At 54.3% G+C, this 15,785-nt stretch overlaps 2 protein-coding genes across 2 annotated transcripts; one reads left to right on the top strand and one right to left on the bottom strand.

Moving 5' to 3' along the window:
• Nucleotides 1-12,310: 12,310 nt before the first annotated feature.
• FAM229A (family with sequence similarity 229 member A) lies at nucleotides 12,311-13,543 on the bottom strand. Its single transcript, XM_019429935.2, has 3 exons — nucleotides 12,993-13,543; nucleotides 12,765-12,911; nucleotides 12,311-12,575 (listed from the first exon to the last, which is right to left on the bottom strand). Exons 1-3 carry the CDS (start codon nucleotides 13,127-13,129, stop codon nucleotides 12,473-12,475), a joined length of 387 nt encoding a protein of 128 aa, XP_019285480.2. The 5' UTR covers nucleotides 13,130-13,543; the 3' UTR covers nucleotides 12,311-12,472.
• Nucleotides 13,544-13,743: 200 nt separating this feature from the next.
• TSSK3 (testis specific serine kinase 3) lies at nucleotides 13,744-15,333 on the top strand. Its single transcript, XM_019429933.2, has 2 exons — nucleotides 13,744-13,888; nucleotides 14,614-15,333. The coding sequence occupies exons 1-2, from the start codon at nucleotides 13,744-13,746 to the stop codon at nucleotides 15,273-15,275; spliced, it is 807 nt and encodes a 268-aa protein (XP_019285478.1). The 3' UTR covers nucleotides 15,276-15,333.
• Nucleotides 15,334-15,785: the final 452 nt, after the last annotated feature.

Below are 15,785 nucleotides of genomic sequence, written 5' to 3'. Positions count from 1 at the left end.
GACTGAGGCCCCCACCAAGGGCATGGGATGGGCCATATGTGGGTCTCATGGGGTTGGGAAGGGAGCTGGTGTTGACCATGAGTGGATGAGTTAGGATAGCAGCCCAAAGACTCCCTCCTCCAGCCATCAGCACCCTCTGAGGCCGGGCAGGATCCACTCTTGGCCTCAGTCTCAGGTAGGAGCCAGGAGAGTGTGTGAGGGGGAGCACAGGGAAAGGTGCCCTGAGGCCTTGGACCTAGTTGAGAGTCAGAGACTACTCATTCACCAGCATGGACCCTGAGACTCAGGGAAGGGGGTCTAGACCTGGAGATGCCATGAGGCGACCGTGTCCCTCCTTTGCTTTAAACCTGTCCTTGGCTCTCAACCTCCTCCTGGAGAATGTCCAACCCCTTGTCTTGGCGTTCAAGGTCTTTGAAGCTCCAGGCCCAGTTAGCCTCATTTTAGGCTGAGCCCACTGGCTGCCAGTCCCACAGTTCCCTCAGCGGGATGACCATTTCAGCCTGTATATGAAGGAAACTTCCTCCGTGCTGCCCACTCTGCCTGGACTGCTGTTCCCTGTGTGTGCCTACCCGGTGCCTGCCTACCTGTTAAGATTTAGCTCGAGGAAGCCGTCCTGAAGTCTTTCCCGATCCATCGGAGGACTCACTGTGCCCCAGACAAACTAATGTCACCCTCCTGCAGCACTTTACTGAGCTGGCGTATGTGTCTGTCTTTCTCTAGCTATGGCACTGTGAGAGTCTGGACAGCAGGAGCCAGGTCTGGTTCATCTAGTCTGTGCCACAGAGGGGGCTCGGGGGGACCTGGGGGCAGGGGAAGGGTCAGGAGTGACCGCAGATGCCCTCCCAGCCCTGTGGGTTCAGTCTAATTCAGTGTGTGTGGGTGGGGAGAACCGAAATGATCATGCCCAAAGTAGAGAGAGCCAGAGAGAGGTGAAAACTGCTTTATTTGGGCAGTGAGGGGCAGAAACATGGAGATCCCAGGGGAGAAGGCAAACATAGAGAATCTTCACGCACAGAGAGGGACATGGGACTGTGCATTGTTCCCAGGACATCTTCCTGCTCATCGTGGCTCGGCACCAGTCAGCCTTGGGACAATCATGTGATGAACCTGAAGCCTGTCTCCCCAGATCCCTGGAAAACAGACATCCGTGACACTCCTCTGGAGCCCCGGGGCGCAGGGTGTGTACCTGGGCACTCCACACTGCCTGGTGTCACACGCAGCTCTGCCACCAACACTCTGGGTGTCCCTGGGCAAGTCACGTGATGGCTCTGAGCCTCAGTCTCCTCCTCTGAGGATAATGGAAATAATAATGGTATCCGCCTTGTAGGTTTGTGAAAAGTCTTAAAAAAGAAAACTCACGCCAAGTTTCAGCATAGTACCTGGCAGAGAATAAATGAGCAATATGGATTTGTTGTTACGATTATTACTATTTTGACAAGAGATCTGGGTTCTGGTCCCAGTTCTGCCCCGTTTTCCTCTCTGGGCCTGCTGGAATTTCTGTCTGTAAAATGGGGTGTTGAAGGACTCAGTGAGAAAAATGGCTGTGGCAGAGGCTTCTGAGATGAGTTATCACTCGGCCCCTCTGCGGTTCGCCTCCCTGGGGCTGCAGGAGGGTATTATTCCCACCGTGTTAGGTCTTTACTGGGTTCTCTGTCCAGGCAGGACTCCTCTGCCTGCAAGGCAGAATGAGAGGAAGGGCCGGGGCTCCCTTGGCAGGACTGTGGTTAGATAGCATGAGGGACTTCCTGCCGGGTTACAGGATGCTACTCTGGGAAGGAGCCAGAGGCTGTGGGACTCAGGCGGCCACGGGGAGGGCCTGCTTCCAGGGGGAATGGCCAGGCCAGGCTAGTTAGGTCAGAGTCCAGGGGGTGAATCAGATCGGCAGTGACCTCACTTCCAGAGACCCTGGAGGGCCGCTGTTTAAACCTGCCCTTCGATTCCCAAGATCACGGAGACAGCAAAGAGAAACAGAGACACAGCAAACAGGGAGACTCCAGGGCAGACAGCCAGAGGCAAGGGGCCACCCACTGAACGTAGGCTGTTCCCTCTGCTCAGAACACTCTTCCCAGGGTCTGGAGTGGCTGACCCTCATCCTTCACACCTTGACTGAGAGTTACCTTCTCAGACCAACCCATGCATTCATTCAACATTTACCGAGCCCTCCAAAAAACAAACAAAACAAAAATAAAAGCAAAAAACCATTTACTGAGCCTCAATTATGAGTCAGGCACTGTTCTAGATAAGACAAAGTCCCTGCTCATTCCATATAAAGCAGCTGGCCCAGCATGTTCTTCTCAAGCACAGCACACTGTTTATCTCTGACTTCTTTTTATTGTCGGTCTCTCTAACCAGAATGTAAGCCCCATGAGGGCAGGGACTTCAGTAGTTCGTTTTGCCAGTGAGAACCCGATGACTCGGAATATAAACCTGGCACAAACTAAAATAGGCCCTTGATAAGTATTTGTTGAATAAATGAATGGACATAGAGATCAGAGATGGATACCCAGAGAAACGGAGCCACGCTCAGCGGTGGACACAGATATTCAGAGATACGCATCATAGGATGACTGCCAGGATGGTGCCTTCAAGGCAACCAGAGCTTTCCTTTCTCTTAGGTTGCTAGGCAGGAGACTTGTTTGGAATGCTGTTTTACCTTTATTATTATTACTATTGTTTTAAAGTAGTCTCTATGCCTAACGTGGGACTCCAATTCATGAGCTTGAGATCAAGAGTTGCATACTCTGCTGACTGAGCCAGTCAGGTGCCCCTCTGTGTATTTTACCCTTTTTTAAATTAATTTATTTTGAGGGGTGCCTGGGTGGCTCAGTTGGTTAAGTGCCCGACTCCAACTCCGGCTCAGGTCATAAACCCGCTGTTCTGAGTTCGAGCCCCACATCGGGCTAGCTGCAGTCAGCACAGAGCCTGCTTTGGATCCTCTGTGGTGCCTCTCTCTCTGTCCCTCCCTTGCTCATGCTCCCTCTCTCTCAAAAACAAATAAACATTAAAAAAATTGAGTTTATTTATTTTGAGAGAGAGCAAGTGAGCAGGTGAAGGGCAGAGAGAGAGAGAGAGAGAGAGGGAGGGAGAGAGAAACTCCAACTGGCTCCACGCTGTCAGTGCAGAGACGGACACAGGGTTCGATCTCACTGAACATAGAGATCATGACTGGAGCAGAAATCAAGAGACCCACGCGCAACCGACAGAGCCACGCAAGCGCCCCTGCCTATTTTACATTTTTAGGTGCCTTTTGATGAACAGAAATTTTAATAGTCAAATCCATCAACCTTTTAGATTCTGTATATATATATATTTTTTTACATACATATATATATATATATATATATATATATATATATATATATATATGTATATTTAAGTAACCTCTATACCCAGTGTGGGGCTGGAACTTACAACCCAGAGATCAAGAGTCACACGCTCCAGTGACTGAGCCAGCCAGGGGCCCCAGATCCGTCAATCTTTTAAAAAAACTGTTTGTGGTAGAGAAAGGAACGGATGGGTAACCCCGCAGAGTCCCACAGCCGCCCTAGGGGCCCTTCGCATCGTGGCTCAACCCTCCAGGTCCTGGAGCCTGGGAGGGAACGGCTGCTGAGGACCCACTAGGTGCTCACACCTTGCTCTTCCCCCACCTCACCGCTAGGCCCCGCCTCTGCAACCGCTTTCCCCAGGGGTCCCGCCCCTATCGGCCGCGCCCTCTCTTGGCCCCTCCCCTCACCGGTTCTCACGGGCGCAGGGGAACTAGATGTCTCTTCCTCTTGCCCAGAAATTGATAGTTAATATTCTGCCATCGGTGCTTCCATCTGGAGGGAGGGAAAATTGGACAGACAGGATAGGGGCAAGGCTCCGCCTCCCTCCGGGTCTACGCCCATTCCGCATAGCCCCGCCCCTTCCCTCGGCTCTCAGCAGCCTCAGGCCCCGCCCCTCCTACTCAGTGCCGCCCCCTCCTCCCGCTCCCAGGCACCCTCAAGCCCAGTCTATCCAACCCCTGACAGGCCCTGGGCTCTGGGGATGCGCTCTTTCGCTCAGGCCCCACCTCCCACCCGCGCCCCGCCCCCGCCCCACCCCTCCAGGGCCTCGGCCCCGCCCCGCGCGCTCACGTGAGGCGCGGGCGCGCGCTGTAGCAGCTGGGCCAGCGCGCCGAGGGTACGTCTGCCAGGCCGGTGGCCCCCGGCAGCAGCAGCAGGTTCCGCGCTGGCCAGCGCCAGGCGGCGCCCGGCGGGCGGCGACGCTGCGGGCTCAGCCAGTAGTCGCCCAGGCTGCGGCGGGAGGCAGGCGCCGGCAAGGCCGGGCCCCGGCAGCCCCAGAAACACAACTCCTGGTCCAGGCGGTACGGGGGCGTGGCCCGGGGCCGTCTGCGGGGGGAAACGGGGCAGCAGTCACCCCAGAGCACGACGGGCGAGGAGAAGGGAGCCGCCTCGGATCAGACGCGGCGGGGCGGGGGTCAGAGTCACTCTTGGTCGACACTTTAGAGGGACGGGGAGGGACATTGGAGGGGTTGCATCGGGGCACTCAGGCCTGGACGCCTCCTCCCCCGGCTGCGGGACCAGACCCCTTTATCCCGCCAGCGCCCTCCCCGGGGCCCCCTCACCGGGACAGAAGAAAATTCACTACGAAGTGGGCAGTCTCGGTGAATAGCATGGCGTCCAGCCCGCCTGGCCCTGCTTCGGCCTCTTAAATACCTGCCGGGGGTGGAGGGGGAGGCCTGAAAGCCCATAGTCCCCCCGGGACGGCTGTTTTTAGCAGGAGGCGTCAGCTGGCAGAGCAGGGTGGGGGCAGCACCAGCCCCCTCGGGCGGGTGGGGTCTGATCTATGGTCTGACTTCACCAGCTGCTTTGGTGGGAGGGGGCCAGGCACCAGATACCCAGGATCTCCCGAGACGCTCCTCCCCACCCCATCCCCCTCAGGACCGAGGACAGAAGGGCAGAGGCAGCAAGAGGGGGCGGATGGCAGTAAGGTCAGCTGCCAGTTAAACTGTGCCCATGCCACCCAGGCAGACCCCTGATGGCATGCTCAGGCAGAACCCGCACCTCAAAACGTGGCCCTGCTCCCAGGCTTGAGTCCTCTACCTCTGCCTCCCATGACCCTTATGAGAGCCTTTTCCCTTGCTCCAGGGCACTTTCAAATGTCAGAGGCAGAAGGCTCCTCAAGCAACACTAGTTCAGGGTTCTTATCTGGAGACATTCTATGAGTGAACTTCTGGGGATCCAGGACCCCCTAAACTGTCTCAAAGTTCCAAATACACATATATTTCTGGGAAGAATTTAGAAAGGATCTGTGACAGCATCTCCCCCCCTCCCCTACGCCTCCCCCCAAAAAGTTAAAAGCCCTCGATCTGGTCTAACACACTCTTTTGGGAGGGGAAACTGAGGTTCAGAGAGTGGCAGAAAAAAAGCCAAAAGAAAAACCCAGGCCTCATACTACTCTGCCTGCCCCTCCAAAGGGTGAGGCAGCTCCTCTGTGCCCTTGTTCTGGTCAGAGCATGGGGTTCAGGGCTCAGAGCTCAGGGCTCAGAGCCCAGGCTGGGCCCTGCCCCCCGACCCCCTGGGGATCCTGAGGAACGTGCTGGCCCAGCTCCCTTTCCCACACTGCCAGTTTGGGCTATTTCCCCCCCAGTGACTCACACTGGCTGCTGGAGAGAGTGGGCAGCTGTTCCGAGCCCCCAGGGCCCAGTACAGGCCCTGACTTGCCCCCCAACTGTGCAGCCATATTTGGGGATTTTTCCTCCCTTAGGGAATCTTCCCTGCCTTTATCCCTTCCTCTTTTCTCCATCTCCAACCTCTCCCTCCCTGATGGCTCCTTCCCAGCAGCAAACAAACAGGCTCTAGTCTTTCCTATCTTTGAAAAAGAAGAAAGCCCTCCTTCAACCCCATGTCCTTCTCCAGCTCCCCTTCACAGCCAACATTCTTGAAAGAGTTGTGTACACACGCTGTTTCCACTTCCTCACTCAGCCCCTGCAATCTGGCTTCCTCCCCCACCATTCCACAGGAACGCTCGCTCGTCAAGGTCACCACTGACCTTCTTGTTGCTAAATTCGAGGGATGCTCGTGAGTCTTTATCTGACTTGACCCTTTAGCAGTGGCTGACTTCAATACAAATACTCCCTCCTACTTGAAATACTTTCGTGTTCTTGTTTTTCTGGACACTGTGCACTCTTGATTTTCTTGCCGTCTTACTGGTTGCTGCCACATGGCAAATTTCTCATCCTTTGCTTACTGCCTAATCAGGTCCCAAGGGGATCTCATTGGTTCCCGTGCCTTGGGTGTCCACCCATGTCAGAGACTCACTTCTCTCTTTCAGCTCTGATCTGTCTTCTCTGCCCTCCACCTGTCTCCTGGACATCCCTTCCCCCACCCCCCTCACCCTCCCCCCAGGTGCCCCACCTCACAGGAAACATGCCCCATACCTGCCTTCCCTCCTATGTTCCTTAGCTTGGTCATTTTCTTGGTCGCCAGGACCAAAAATCTGGGTTTTTTTTCTAGGCTCTTCTCTCTTTCATATTTAAGCAGCTATGAAATCCTGTCCTCTCCAGAACATTTTATTTTATGTTCAAGCTTATGTATTTATTTCGAGAAAGGAGAGAATCTTGAGCAGGCTGTCAGTGCGGACCCTGATGGGCTCGAACTCACAAACTGTGAGATCATGACCTGAGCTGAAGTCAAGAGTCAGATGCCTAATGACTGAGCCACCCAGGGGCCCTCGCATTTAAAAAATCCCATTGCTTCTATTTCCATTGCTAATGAATGCCTGGTCCAACACCGTTGCCTTTCACCTGGGAGGACACGGCAGCCTCCTGACTGGTCTCCCTGTTGCTACTCTCTATCCCTTTATGTGGCCTGTTCCCCACAAAGCAGCCAGCGTTGTATTTCCAAAACATGAGTACGTCCCTCTGGACAGTGTCTTCAGCACCAAGCTCATCCTTGGCATGCACCAATCACAGTGCCGGGGACATTTCCCACCTCCATGTCCTTGCCTGGGTAACTGCTGCTCATCTGAGATTCACTGGGGGAACCGTTCTGGGTCTCCTAGCTGGTTCTGTTCCTTCTCCACACAGCACTGGGGCCTCTCCCCTATGGACTTACCGAGCATTCACTAGCTCGTCTAATCTGCAGACATCCTACAAACTCCTGAGCCTGGCCATTCTAGGCCCCTGGGATGTCAGGATGAACACGACACAGCCCGTGCCCTCAGTGAGTCCACAGTGCGATGGGGGAAAACAGACATTCGTCAGGCATCAAGGAACAGATAAGCAGGCGCTATGAGAGGGGAAGGACCGGTGGTCAGAGGAGGCTTCCTTGAGAAGTGACAATTGGTGGATGTCTGAAGGGTAAGTGGGGTTGGGAGGGAGGCTATTCCAGGCAGAAGGAACCGCGTGCTGAAAGGTGGGAAGAGCGTTATGTGAATTGCTGAGGCGTGTCTAGTGCTTTCCATGTGCTTTTCTCTCGAAGACCAGATCGAGGCCCAAGAGGTAGAAGGCTGCTGAGAAGGCTTCGGAGGAGGCAGAGGGGAGGAGAAAGGGGAAGTTGGGTCAGAGCCCGGATGTGATGGGGTTTCAGGAAAGTGGCATCTGGGGTTTCCTCAGAGTCTGGAAATTCCACTGTCTCTGCTCCACCTTGAGACCCCCCAATTCTGAGATGCTCGGACGCAGGGGCCCAGTCCTCGGAAATCCTCTCTAGGCTCTCTAGGGGCTGTGCTTCTATATCTGAAGAGCCACATCCATTAATGGGTACCTGAGACTCAATAGCCCCCAATGTCAGGGTGCACCAACCACGAGCTGGCCGAATGCCCATTACCTGTGTGATCCCATGCAGTCCTCACAGTAACCCTTGGAGGCACATAACTCCTTCATCCCCCTTGTACAATGAGACTTCCAGAGCTTAAGGAACTTGCTCAAATTCCCACAGCTAACACGAGGCAGAATGAGGATTTGAACCAAAGTTTGACTGACATCAGACACTGCTTTTAACTCTGTGCTATATTAAGCCTGTCGACCCCCTGGTTGATCGGCTCAGTAAGGGGAGGAGGCTTTGTGGGGTATTTGCTTGTGGTTGGGGTGGCTGCCCCCCTTCCCCCCATATCAAGCAACGGGAAATGGTAGTACTGACGTCAATTGTTGCCATGACGATACAGCAACCTTTTCCCTGCCATCTCCATGGTAACCTGGGGGTCCATCTGTACTTCGCCCCCTCCTTCTAAAAGGGGTTCCTTTAGGGAGGGGCTAGCTAATAGGGCGCCTGAGAGGCGAGTCAGGGGAAGCAGTGATTCGAGCATGCCCCTTTCCCCAGATGCCTCCCTATTCCTTGGGCCCAGAGAATAAAGTTGGAATCTGGGGGTCCTGCTTTGGGGTCTAGGGACGGCTTTACCCTCGAGGGTGAAGGAGGCAGCTCTCCCTTTTCCACCTGGGGATTCCCCTGGAAATGTCCCCCGACCAAGTTCCTAAGTTCATGAGCGGAACTGCTGGGAAGTTGGCAGAGGAAAGCGAAAAGGGACTCCCCAGTCCTCTCCAAGGCTGGACATGGCCCAGCCCCTGGGGACATGACTGGCTTGGCTCTCTGCTGCCCCTTGGAGCCAGAGGTAGGGGCAGCAGCAGCAGCAGCAGCAGCCTCTCTTGCTCAAGTGCTACCTGTGCCAGAGATTCCTGCCTGGTGCTGTACATGCATGAAACCTTCCAGCAGGTGTCATTAACCCCATTTTACAGATTTGGAAATGGAGACTCTGACGGGCTAAGTAACTAGCCTAAGTTTGCACAGCTAGTAAATGGCAGAGTCAAGACTCAACTCTAAGACTACAATTTAGGCCAGTGGCTTTTCTGGAGGCTGCAGGGCGGGGGGCGAGGCGGGGAGGTCAGGGAGGAAGAAACAGAGAACAGGATGGAAAAGGAGAAGAGAAATAGGAGAGGGAAGTGACTCAGGATGGAACCTGTCATGCTCCCTTGTCAGCTACAGAAAAAAAGCTCAAATTCAAGGCCTCCTTGATCCAGCTTGTCTTCTGTTAACTCGTCACTGGATCCCCTGAATTCTGAGCTCTGCAAGGGCCAGGAATCTGTCAGAATCAAGCCTGGTTCTCAGCACCTGGTGTAGCCCAGAGAGGTAGGTGTTGGTAGAAGCTGACTGAACTGACTTCCTGGAACTCACCCTCTGCTTTCCTGCCTCCAGGCCTTTGCCGGAGAAGTTCCCTCCATCTAGTGGAGCTAACCAGCCCCAGGGTCTGGCCCATCTGCAAGGTCTGTGTTTGAAATCTTTGCATCACTCATATATGTGGGGTGGCTGGCAGCAAATCTTTTTTAAAGGAAAGGAGGATCGAGAAGACGGGAGAAAGGAAAATAGGAAGGATTTAGCGTCTTGGGGCTGGCAAAGTCCATAGAGATCCGTTGGTGCCTTTTTGGTAAAATTAAAGTTTATTTATTTATTTAAATAATCTCTACACTCAGCGTGGGGCTTGAACTTACAACCCCAAGATCAAGAGTGACCGAGCCAGCCAGGCACTCCCCACCCGCTTTTTTTTTTTTTTTTTTTTTTTTAAGCCAGTGAAGAAGGGACTTGCCTGAGTGAGGCTTTCCACCTGCTAGGCTATGTGAGTTCCAAAAGGGCCAGTATCTGTGTCCTTCAAGTTCACTCTGAATCCCCAGTGCCCTGCACAGGCCTGGCTGGTAGATTTGTATTGGCCGAGTGAGGGGCAGGGCCTGAGCTAGAACCTGGTGGTCTGACTCCTGGTCACACTGTCCAAGGCTCCTCAATGCCACAGAACGGAGTTGTCACCCTGGCTCCCGCCACTCTCTATCTCTTCTTTTCAGGCTTCTTTTCCTCCAGGTATACCTGATCTTTGCATAAGCTCTCTCTGCTCCTGGAATTTTTCTCCATCTCTGCCCATTATTTTCTGGTGATGCTCTCAGTCACCTGGCCATGCTTCTAACTCCAGGGTAGGCTCACGGCTGGCCCAGCTCATGTTATAATCTCCCATTTCCCTGATAATGGTAACTGGCCGAAGGAGTGTGCATGTGACTTAAGAAGGGCCAATCACTGCCCTTCCCAAGGTCAGGTAAACTGAGACTGGGAGAAAGCACTCTCCCTTCCAATTGCAGATTTCCAAACAGCAGCAGCCATGTTTCCTGGCCAGAGGAGATAATCAGGGATTAGAGAGGAACAAAAGGGGGCAGTCCTAGTGGGCCCAGCCAACATCCTGGTTCCTACAGTTCTTCCTTTAAGCTTAGGGATGTGGAAAGCTTATATCCTTCCCCAGCCACTTGAAACAATCCATTCCTTTTTGGCATAAGTTAACTTTAGCTGCCTGCAAAGGAGAGACCTTATCAATACAGAGGCCAATAATTTTTTTTCTCTCTAAACTTACAGTGGCCTCCTAAGGAGGAGGGGTACTGTTTCCAGGGAAGAAGGCCCTTTTTCTGCAGAGCAGCAGCCCAGGTTGTTAGGCTGAGTAGGGCCTGCCTGGAGTTTGTTGGGGATGGAAACAGCTGCATTACTCCACTTAATAGAGAGTATTGAGAGCCCTGGGGGCTCTCTAGGAATTAAGGGTGGAGGAGGAGAGGAATAAAGGGGAGAGTGAAACCAGCACTGTGGCCTGAAGCCAGGGATTCTCCTGGTGGGTGAAAGAGAAAGAGAGGCATGGAAGGGCTTTTAAGAACTAGGGTGTTTGAAGGACCAGGCAGTGGATGGTCAAGTCTAAAGTCCTCACTTCGAAGTAGACCCTTTCTTGGCAAACATTCTCTCCTCTTTATTACTATTATTTTTTCTAATGTATATCTTTTTTAGGGGCACCTGGGTGGCTCAGTCCGTTAAGCATCCGACTTTGGCTCAGGTCATGATCTCATCATGGTTCGTGGGTTTGAACTCCGCATCGGGTTCTGTGCTGGTTGGTGCAGAGCCTGTTTGGGATTCTCTCTCTCCCGCTCTCTCTCTGTTCCATCTGTGCTCTCTCTCTCCCTCTCAAAATAAATTAAATTTCAAAAAATAATAATGTATTTAATTTTTTTTTTAAGTTTTAATTTAAAGTCCAGTTAGTTAACCTACAGTGTACTTAGTTTCAGGTGTGCAATATACTGACATCCTGTTCTCTTGTAATAAGTCTCCTACATTTGGGACTGCCTGGGAGAGAAATTGTGTGGAGATCGACAATGGTGGTCCTTTTGGGTGACTGTGGAATTCTGAAGTGCTCTTGGGAGGACTGGGACTTCTACCCCATGTGGAGTAGGGGTGTTAAGTCATTTGTACCTTGATTTCAGGGGGCAGGAGACTGAACCTGACTTTTGGGTTACGTATATTTTTTCCAATATTAAAATAATCCAGGCTCATTAAAACAAAATTGGAAAGTGGAAAATACTTGTTCAGTTCAATGTCACACTTCCAGGCAGCCTTGGGTCATGGACCCCCTCTTCCCCCCACCCTCCCCATGGATGTAAATTTTAGAGTATTAAGTCAGAGGATACTGAGGAGTGTGCTAGCCTATCCACCTATCATCTGGGGGAACCCTGGGAAAGTCTCTCAAGGCTCAGTTCCCCCACCTATAAAATAGAAATGAGAAATCAAAATCTTTCTTTAAAAAAAAAATTGCTGTGGTTCCTAGAGTTCTTCTTTTTTAAATGTTTATTTATTTTTGAGAGACACACAGAGCACAAGCAGGGGAGGGGCAGAGAGAGAGAAGGAGACACAGAATCCGAAGCAGGCTCCAAGCTGTCAGGACAGCCTGATGTGAGTCTAGAACCCGCAAGCTATGGGATCGTGACCTGAGCCAAAGTCCGATGCTCAACGGACTGAGCCACCCAGGCTCCCAGAAATCAAAGTCTTTCAAACGATTTCTTTCCCTATCTTTTTCTGGTCCCACCTCTCCTAGGAGAAATCAAAGCTCTAGATGGCCTAGGAGGCCCCTAATCCCTCCAACAAAGCCAGAGGTGCCCAGGGTCACAGAACAGCAGGTAGCAAAATCTAATTCCATCTTGGGAGAATTAAATGGGCCTAGTGTGGGCTGCCATTCTCTTTATTCTAAGTTGTCTGTCCAACCTCTCCAATCCAGAGCTTCTCAGGACCCCCAGAAAGCAGCACAGCTATGCCAATTTCAATGGAGAACCAAGGAGAGGGATGAGAAGGACGACGGCAGGGGGTAAGGTTGCCCTAGAAGGGGTCAGGACCAGTAAGAAATGGGGGAAAGGCTTGGCGCGGACTGGGAGGGCGGACCTCTACGGCTAGGTCAAAGGGAGGAGACAGCCGAAAGGAAGGTGCTATTGGATGGGGCAGAGCAATTTGCGGGCCGATCGACGGGATAGACATACACGGCCAGCCTGGAGTGGAAAGAACAGTTTATGCTGTGCTTTATTAAAATGTGCATCATTCTTTTATTTTAAAATGTGCATCATTGTCTCGTGCTCGGCGCGCGCGACCTCAGCGTGGTGGCCCGCGGCGGGCCTCGTCCCGCCCGGCTCCCGGGGAGCCGCCGTGCGCAGACGCCCTCAGGTGGCGCGGGCCCGGGGGCTCCCGCCCATGGCCAGGTAGACGTCGATGGGCACGTGCAACAGTGTCAGGCAGTGGCAGCCCGGGCAGCGTCGAAGCGGCCTGGGGAAAGCGGGACCCGGCCGATGCTGCTGGCAACGCGCCCAGGGAGTGCACCCGGGCCCCGCCGAAGGGGTTCTGGCGAGGCTGCGGGGCCCTGACGCGGGGGCGGGGACCTGGGGAGGGAAAGTGGATTCGGGCCGCCGGGAGCTTCGCGCGGCGGAGGGGGTCGCGGGAGGGCGCCGGTCTCACCTGACCGGGCTGTGCTCCGTGGCTACCGGCTCCGGGCTGTCCTGGGACTCGGGGGCGGCGGCAAGGCCAGGGGAGTCTCCGGCCTCAATGGGGAATCTCCGACCCTGCGAGGGCTCCTGGGCACTCATGTCCAGGCCCCGGGGCGCTCTGCGCGGGCAGTGGCGGTCAGGCCGCTCCCGGGCCGCCGGGCGCCCCCTGCCCGCGCCCGCCCCCTGGGCCGTTGCTCACCTGCCGGAGGCCGAGGCCGGTCCCAGGCTGGAAGCAGCTGCCCGACCCCTGGCCGCGGGAGGACGCTCCGGTCCAGGCGGAGCCCGGCAGGTGTCTGCGGCGCGCCACGGCCCGGGCGTCGAGGGGGCGGGCTGCATTGTGATCCGGGCCGCGGCGCGCTGACCTCACAGAGCCCGTTCCTCCCGTCGGGAACCTCCAGCCGTCCTGGGCTGCCCGGCACTCCGCGCCGCAGCGAGCCCGGGCTGGAGGGCCTTTGCCATGGCGCCTCGGCACTGGGTCCGGCAGGTTCCCCGCAGTCCGATCCGGGCGCAGGAGGCGGCGGCAAGCAGCCGCGAGGCGGCGTCCAAAAGGAGCCCGTCATCCCTGGAGACGCGCAGACGTCCCGGGGCGCCCCCGGGCGGGCTGCGACTCCCTGCCTGGCGCGGGGGCGGGGGCGCAGCAGGGACTTAGCCCATACTGGATTTGGTAGTGGTGATGGTGAGGACAGGTAAGGGCTCTGCCCATTTTGGCCAAAGGGTCACACAGCATTTACATCACAATTGGGCCGGAGTTTTAAAATGTCTGGTCCTCTCCCTCCCCACCACGTCCGTGGCTGCTGTGTCCAGACGGAGAATGTTCTAGCGTGGGGACGGCTGCGGATGAAGTCCTTGGGGGGAAAAGGAGCAGGCCAAGGGCGATGGTGGAGTAGAGCTGCCTCACAGAGGCAGCATGAGCTGAGAGGGTGACAGGAAGGAAGGAGGCGCTAGACAGCATGGAGGACTTTCTGCTCTCCAATGGGTACCAGCTGGGCAAGACCATTGGGGAAGGGACCTACTCAAAAGTCAAAGAAGCATTTTCCAAAAAACACCAAACAAAAGTGGCAATTAAAATTATAGACAAGATGGGAGGGCCGGAAGGTGAGCTGGGGCCCCTTTGGAGAAAGGGAGGGCTGGTTGAGGTGGGTGGACACTTCCACCAGTGGGAAGGAACATCCCCACCTCCCCTTTAGTCTGCAACCAAGGAATCCCAAGAGTTTGTGGCTCTGGTGGAGGTCAGCGGGGAACAAAAGGATGCTGTGAGTCCAGGAACATCACACCCTCCGAAATCCAAAATTTAAGTGGCAGTTAGTGAAGGGTCCTTAGAACCAGAAGCCCAGCCTGCCGGCCTTCCCTGTTCTAGGAGGGGGACAGAGACAGGCAGAGAGACCATGGCCTGGGCTGGTGGAGGGCAGGAGCTGTTGCCAATGCAGTTAGGGATGGGAAAAAGGAAGACCGGGCTCATGGGAAGAACCGTGGGTCAGGAGGCAGGGGTGTGAGGAGATGGCAAATCAGGCCTCATAACTGAGATTCAGTGTTTTTTTCTAAAAATCCCCAAAGCACTTTGATATCCATGGTCTCACAGGCGGCTCACAACAGTCCTTGAGGATGGCCTGGAGTAGTTCCTTTGAATAATATATTAACTACAAAAATAATAGCAGTGAACATTCTTTGCAATGTCCAAGTAGCTAGACATTTAAGACTGTTAATGGGAACCAAGGCACAAGACCCAGACATGCTGGGCGGAGAAACTGGAAGGAGGGGACAGGAGTGAAGGGTTATGCCCTCCTGGACTTGAGATCCCATCTCTTTTCTCGTTTCCTCAGAATTTATCCAGAGATTCCTGCCTCGGGAGCTCCAGATTGTCCGTACCCTGGACCACAAGAACATCATCCAGGTGTATGAGATGCTGGAGTCTGCTGACGGGAAAATCTACCTGGTGATGGAGCTGGCTGAAGGCGGGGACGTCTTTGACTGTGTGCTGAATGGGGGGCCACTTCCCGAGAGCCGGGCCAAGGCCCTCTTCCGTCAAATGGTCGAGGCCATCCGCTACTGCCATGGCTGTGGTGTGGCCCACCGGGACCTCAAGTGTGAGAACGCCTTGTTGCAGGGCTTCAACCTGAAGCTGACTGACTTTGGCTTCGCTAAGGTGTTGCCCAAGTCACGTCGAGAGCTGAGCCAGACGTTCTGCGGCAGCACAGCCTACGCCGCCCCCGAGGTGCTGCAGGGTATTCCTCACGATAGCAAGAAGGGCGACGTCTGGAGTATGGGCGTGGTCCTGTACGTCATGCTCTGTGCCAGCCTACCTTTTGACGACACAGACATCCCCAAGATGCTGTGGCAGCAGCAGAAGGGGGTGTCCTTCCCCACTCATCTGGGCATCTCAGCCGAATGCCAGGACCTGCTCAAGCGGCTCCTGGAACCAGACATGATCCTCCGGCCTTCAATCGAAGAAGTTAGTTGGCATCCATGGCTAGCAAGCACTTGATAAAAGCAATGGCAAGTCCTCCCCAATAAAGCAGGGGGAGAAAGCAAACCCAAAAACGCACTTCTAAAATGGTGATATATATTTTACACTTTAAGTTTACTTGTGTCCTAAAACTTACCTACACCTTCCCCGGCCTTCTCTCTCTCTTTCCCTTGAAATATCTTCATGGAACCACAGGGCCTCATTCAGACTTCCCTTTTATTACAGCTAACAAGTGATTTGCACACAGGCGTTTTAACTAAAGTTAATTAAAAACAGACCCCAGAATCATACATGTACAGGGGGAGGAGAGGAGAAAAATGACCAAGAGCAGCTGGAACCACTGTTGCTGCAACTTCCTTTCCGAATAAAAGCAGAAGCGTTGGGAATGCAGAAGTGATCTCTTGACTCCTTGTCTTGGTAAGAGGCCTATTGGGAGCCCTATCCCTGCCTCATCCCAAAGTCTAAGCTGTCTGAGATGAGGACCAGGGGTTTCCTCAGGACCCAGACGTCCCCCCAACTTCCACCATC

Source organism: Panthera pardus, unplaced genomic scaffold, assembly GCF_024362965.1.
Source record: "Panthera pardus isolate Hobbes unplaced genomic scaffold, ASM2436296v1 HiC_scaffold_11, whole genome shotgun sequence".
Lineage (NCBI taxonomy): Eukaryota > Metazoa > Chordata > Mammalia > Carnivora > Felidae > Panthera > Panthera pardus.
The sequence above is the reverse complement of the archived record's forward strand: the minus strand, read 5'-3'. Positions and strand labels throughout refer to the sequence as shown.

Excerpts from the sequence above, each read along its gene's own strand:
- TSSK3 (XM_019429933.2), top strand. The coding sequence starts at position 13,744 with ATGGAGGACTTTCTGCTCTCCAATGGGTACCAGCTGGGCAAGACCATT. Across the intron at positions 13,889-14,613 it reads CAAGATGGGAGGGCCGGAAG|AATTTATCCAGAGATTCCTG; the intron begins GTGAGCTGGGGC and ends TCGTTTCCTCAG.
- FAM229A (XM_019429935.2), bottom strand. The coding sequence starts at position 13,129 with ATGCAGCCCGCCCCCTCGACGCCCGGGCCGTGGCGCGCCGCAGACACC. Across the intron at positions 12,912-12,992 it reads CCGGCCTCGGCCTCCGGCAG|AGCGCCCCGGGGCCTGGACA; the intron begins GTGAGCAACGGC and ends CTGCCCGCGCAG. Across the intron at positions 12,576-12,764 it reads ACGGAGCACAGCCCGGTCAG|GCCGCTTCGACGCTGCCCGG; the intron begins GTGAGACCGGCG and ends CGCTTTCCCCAG.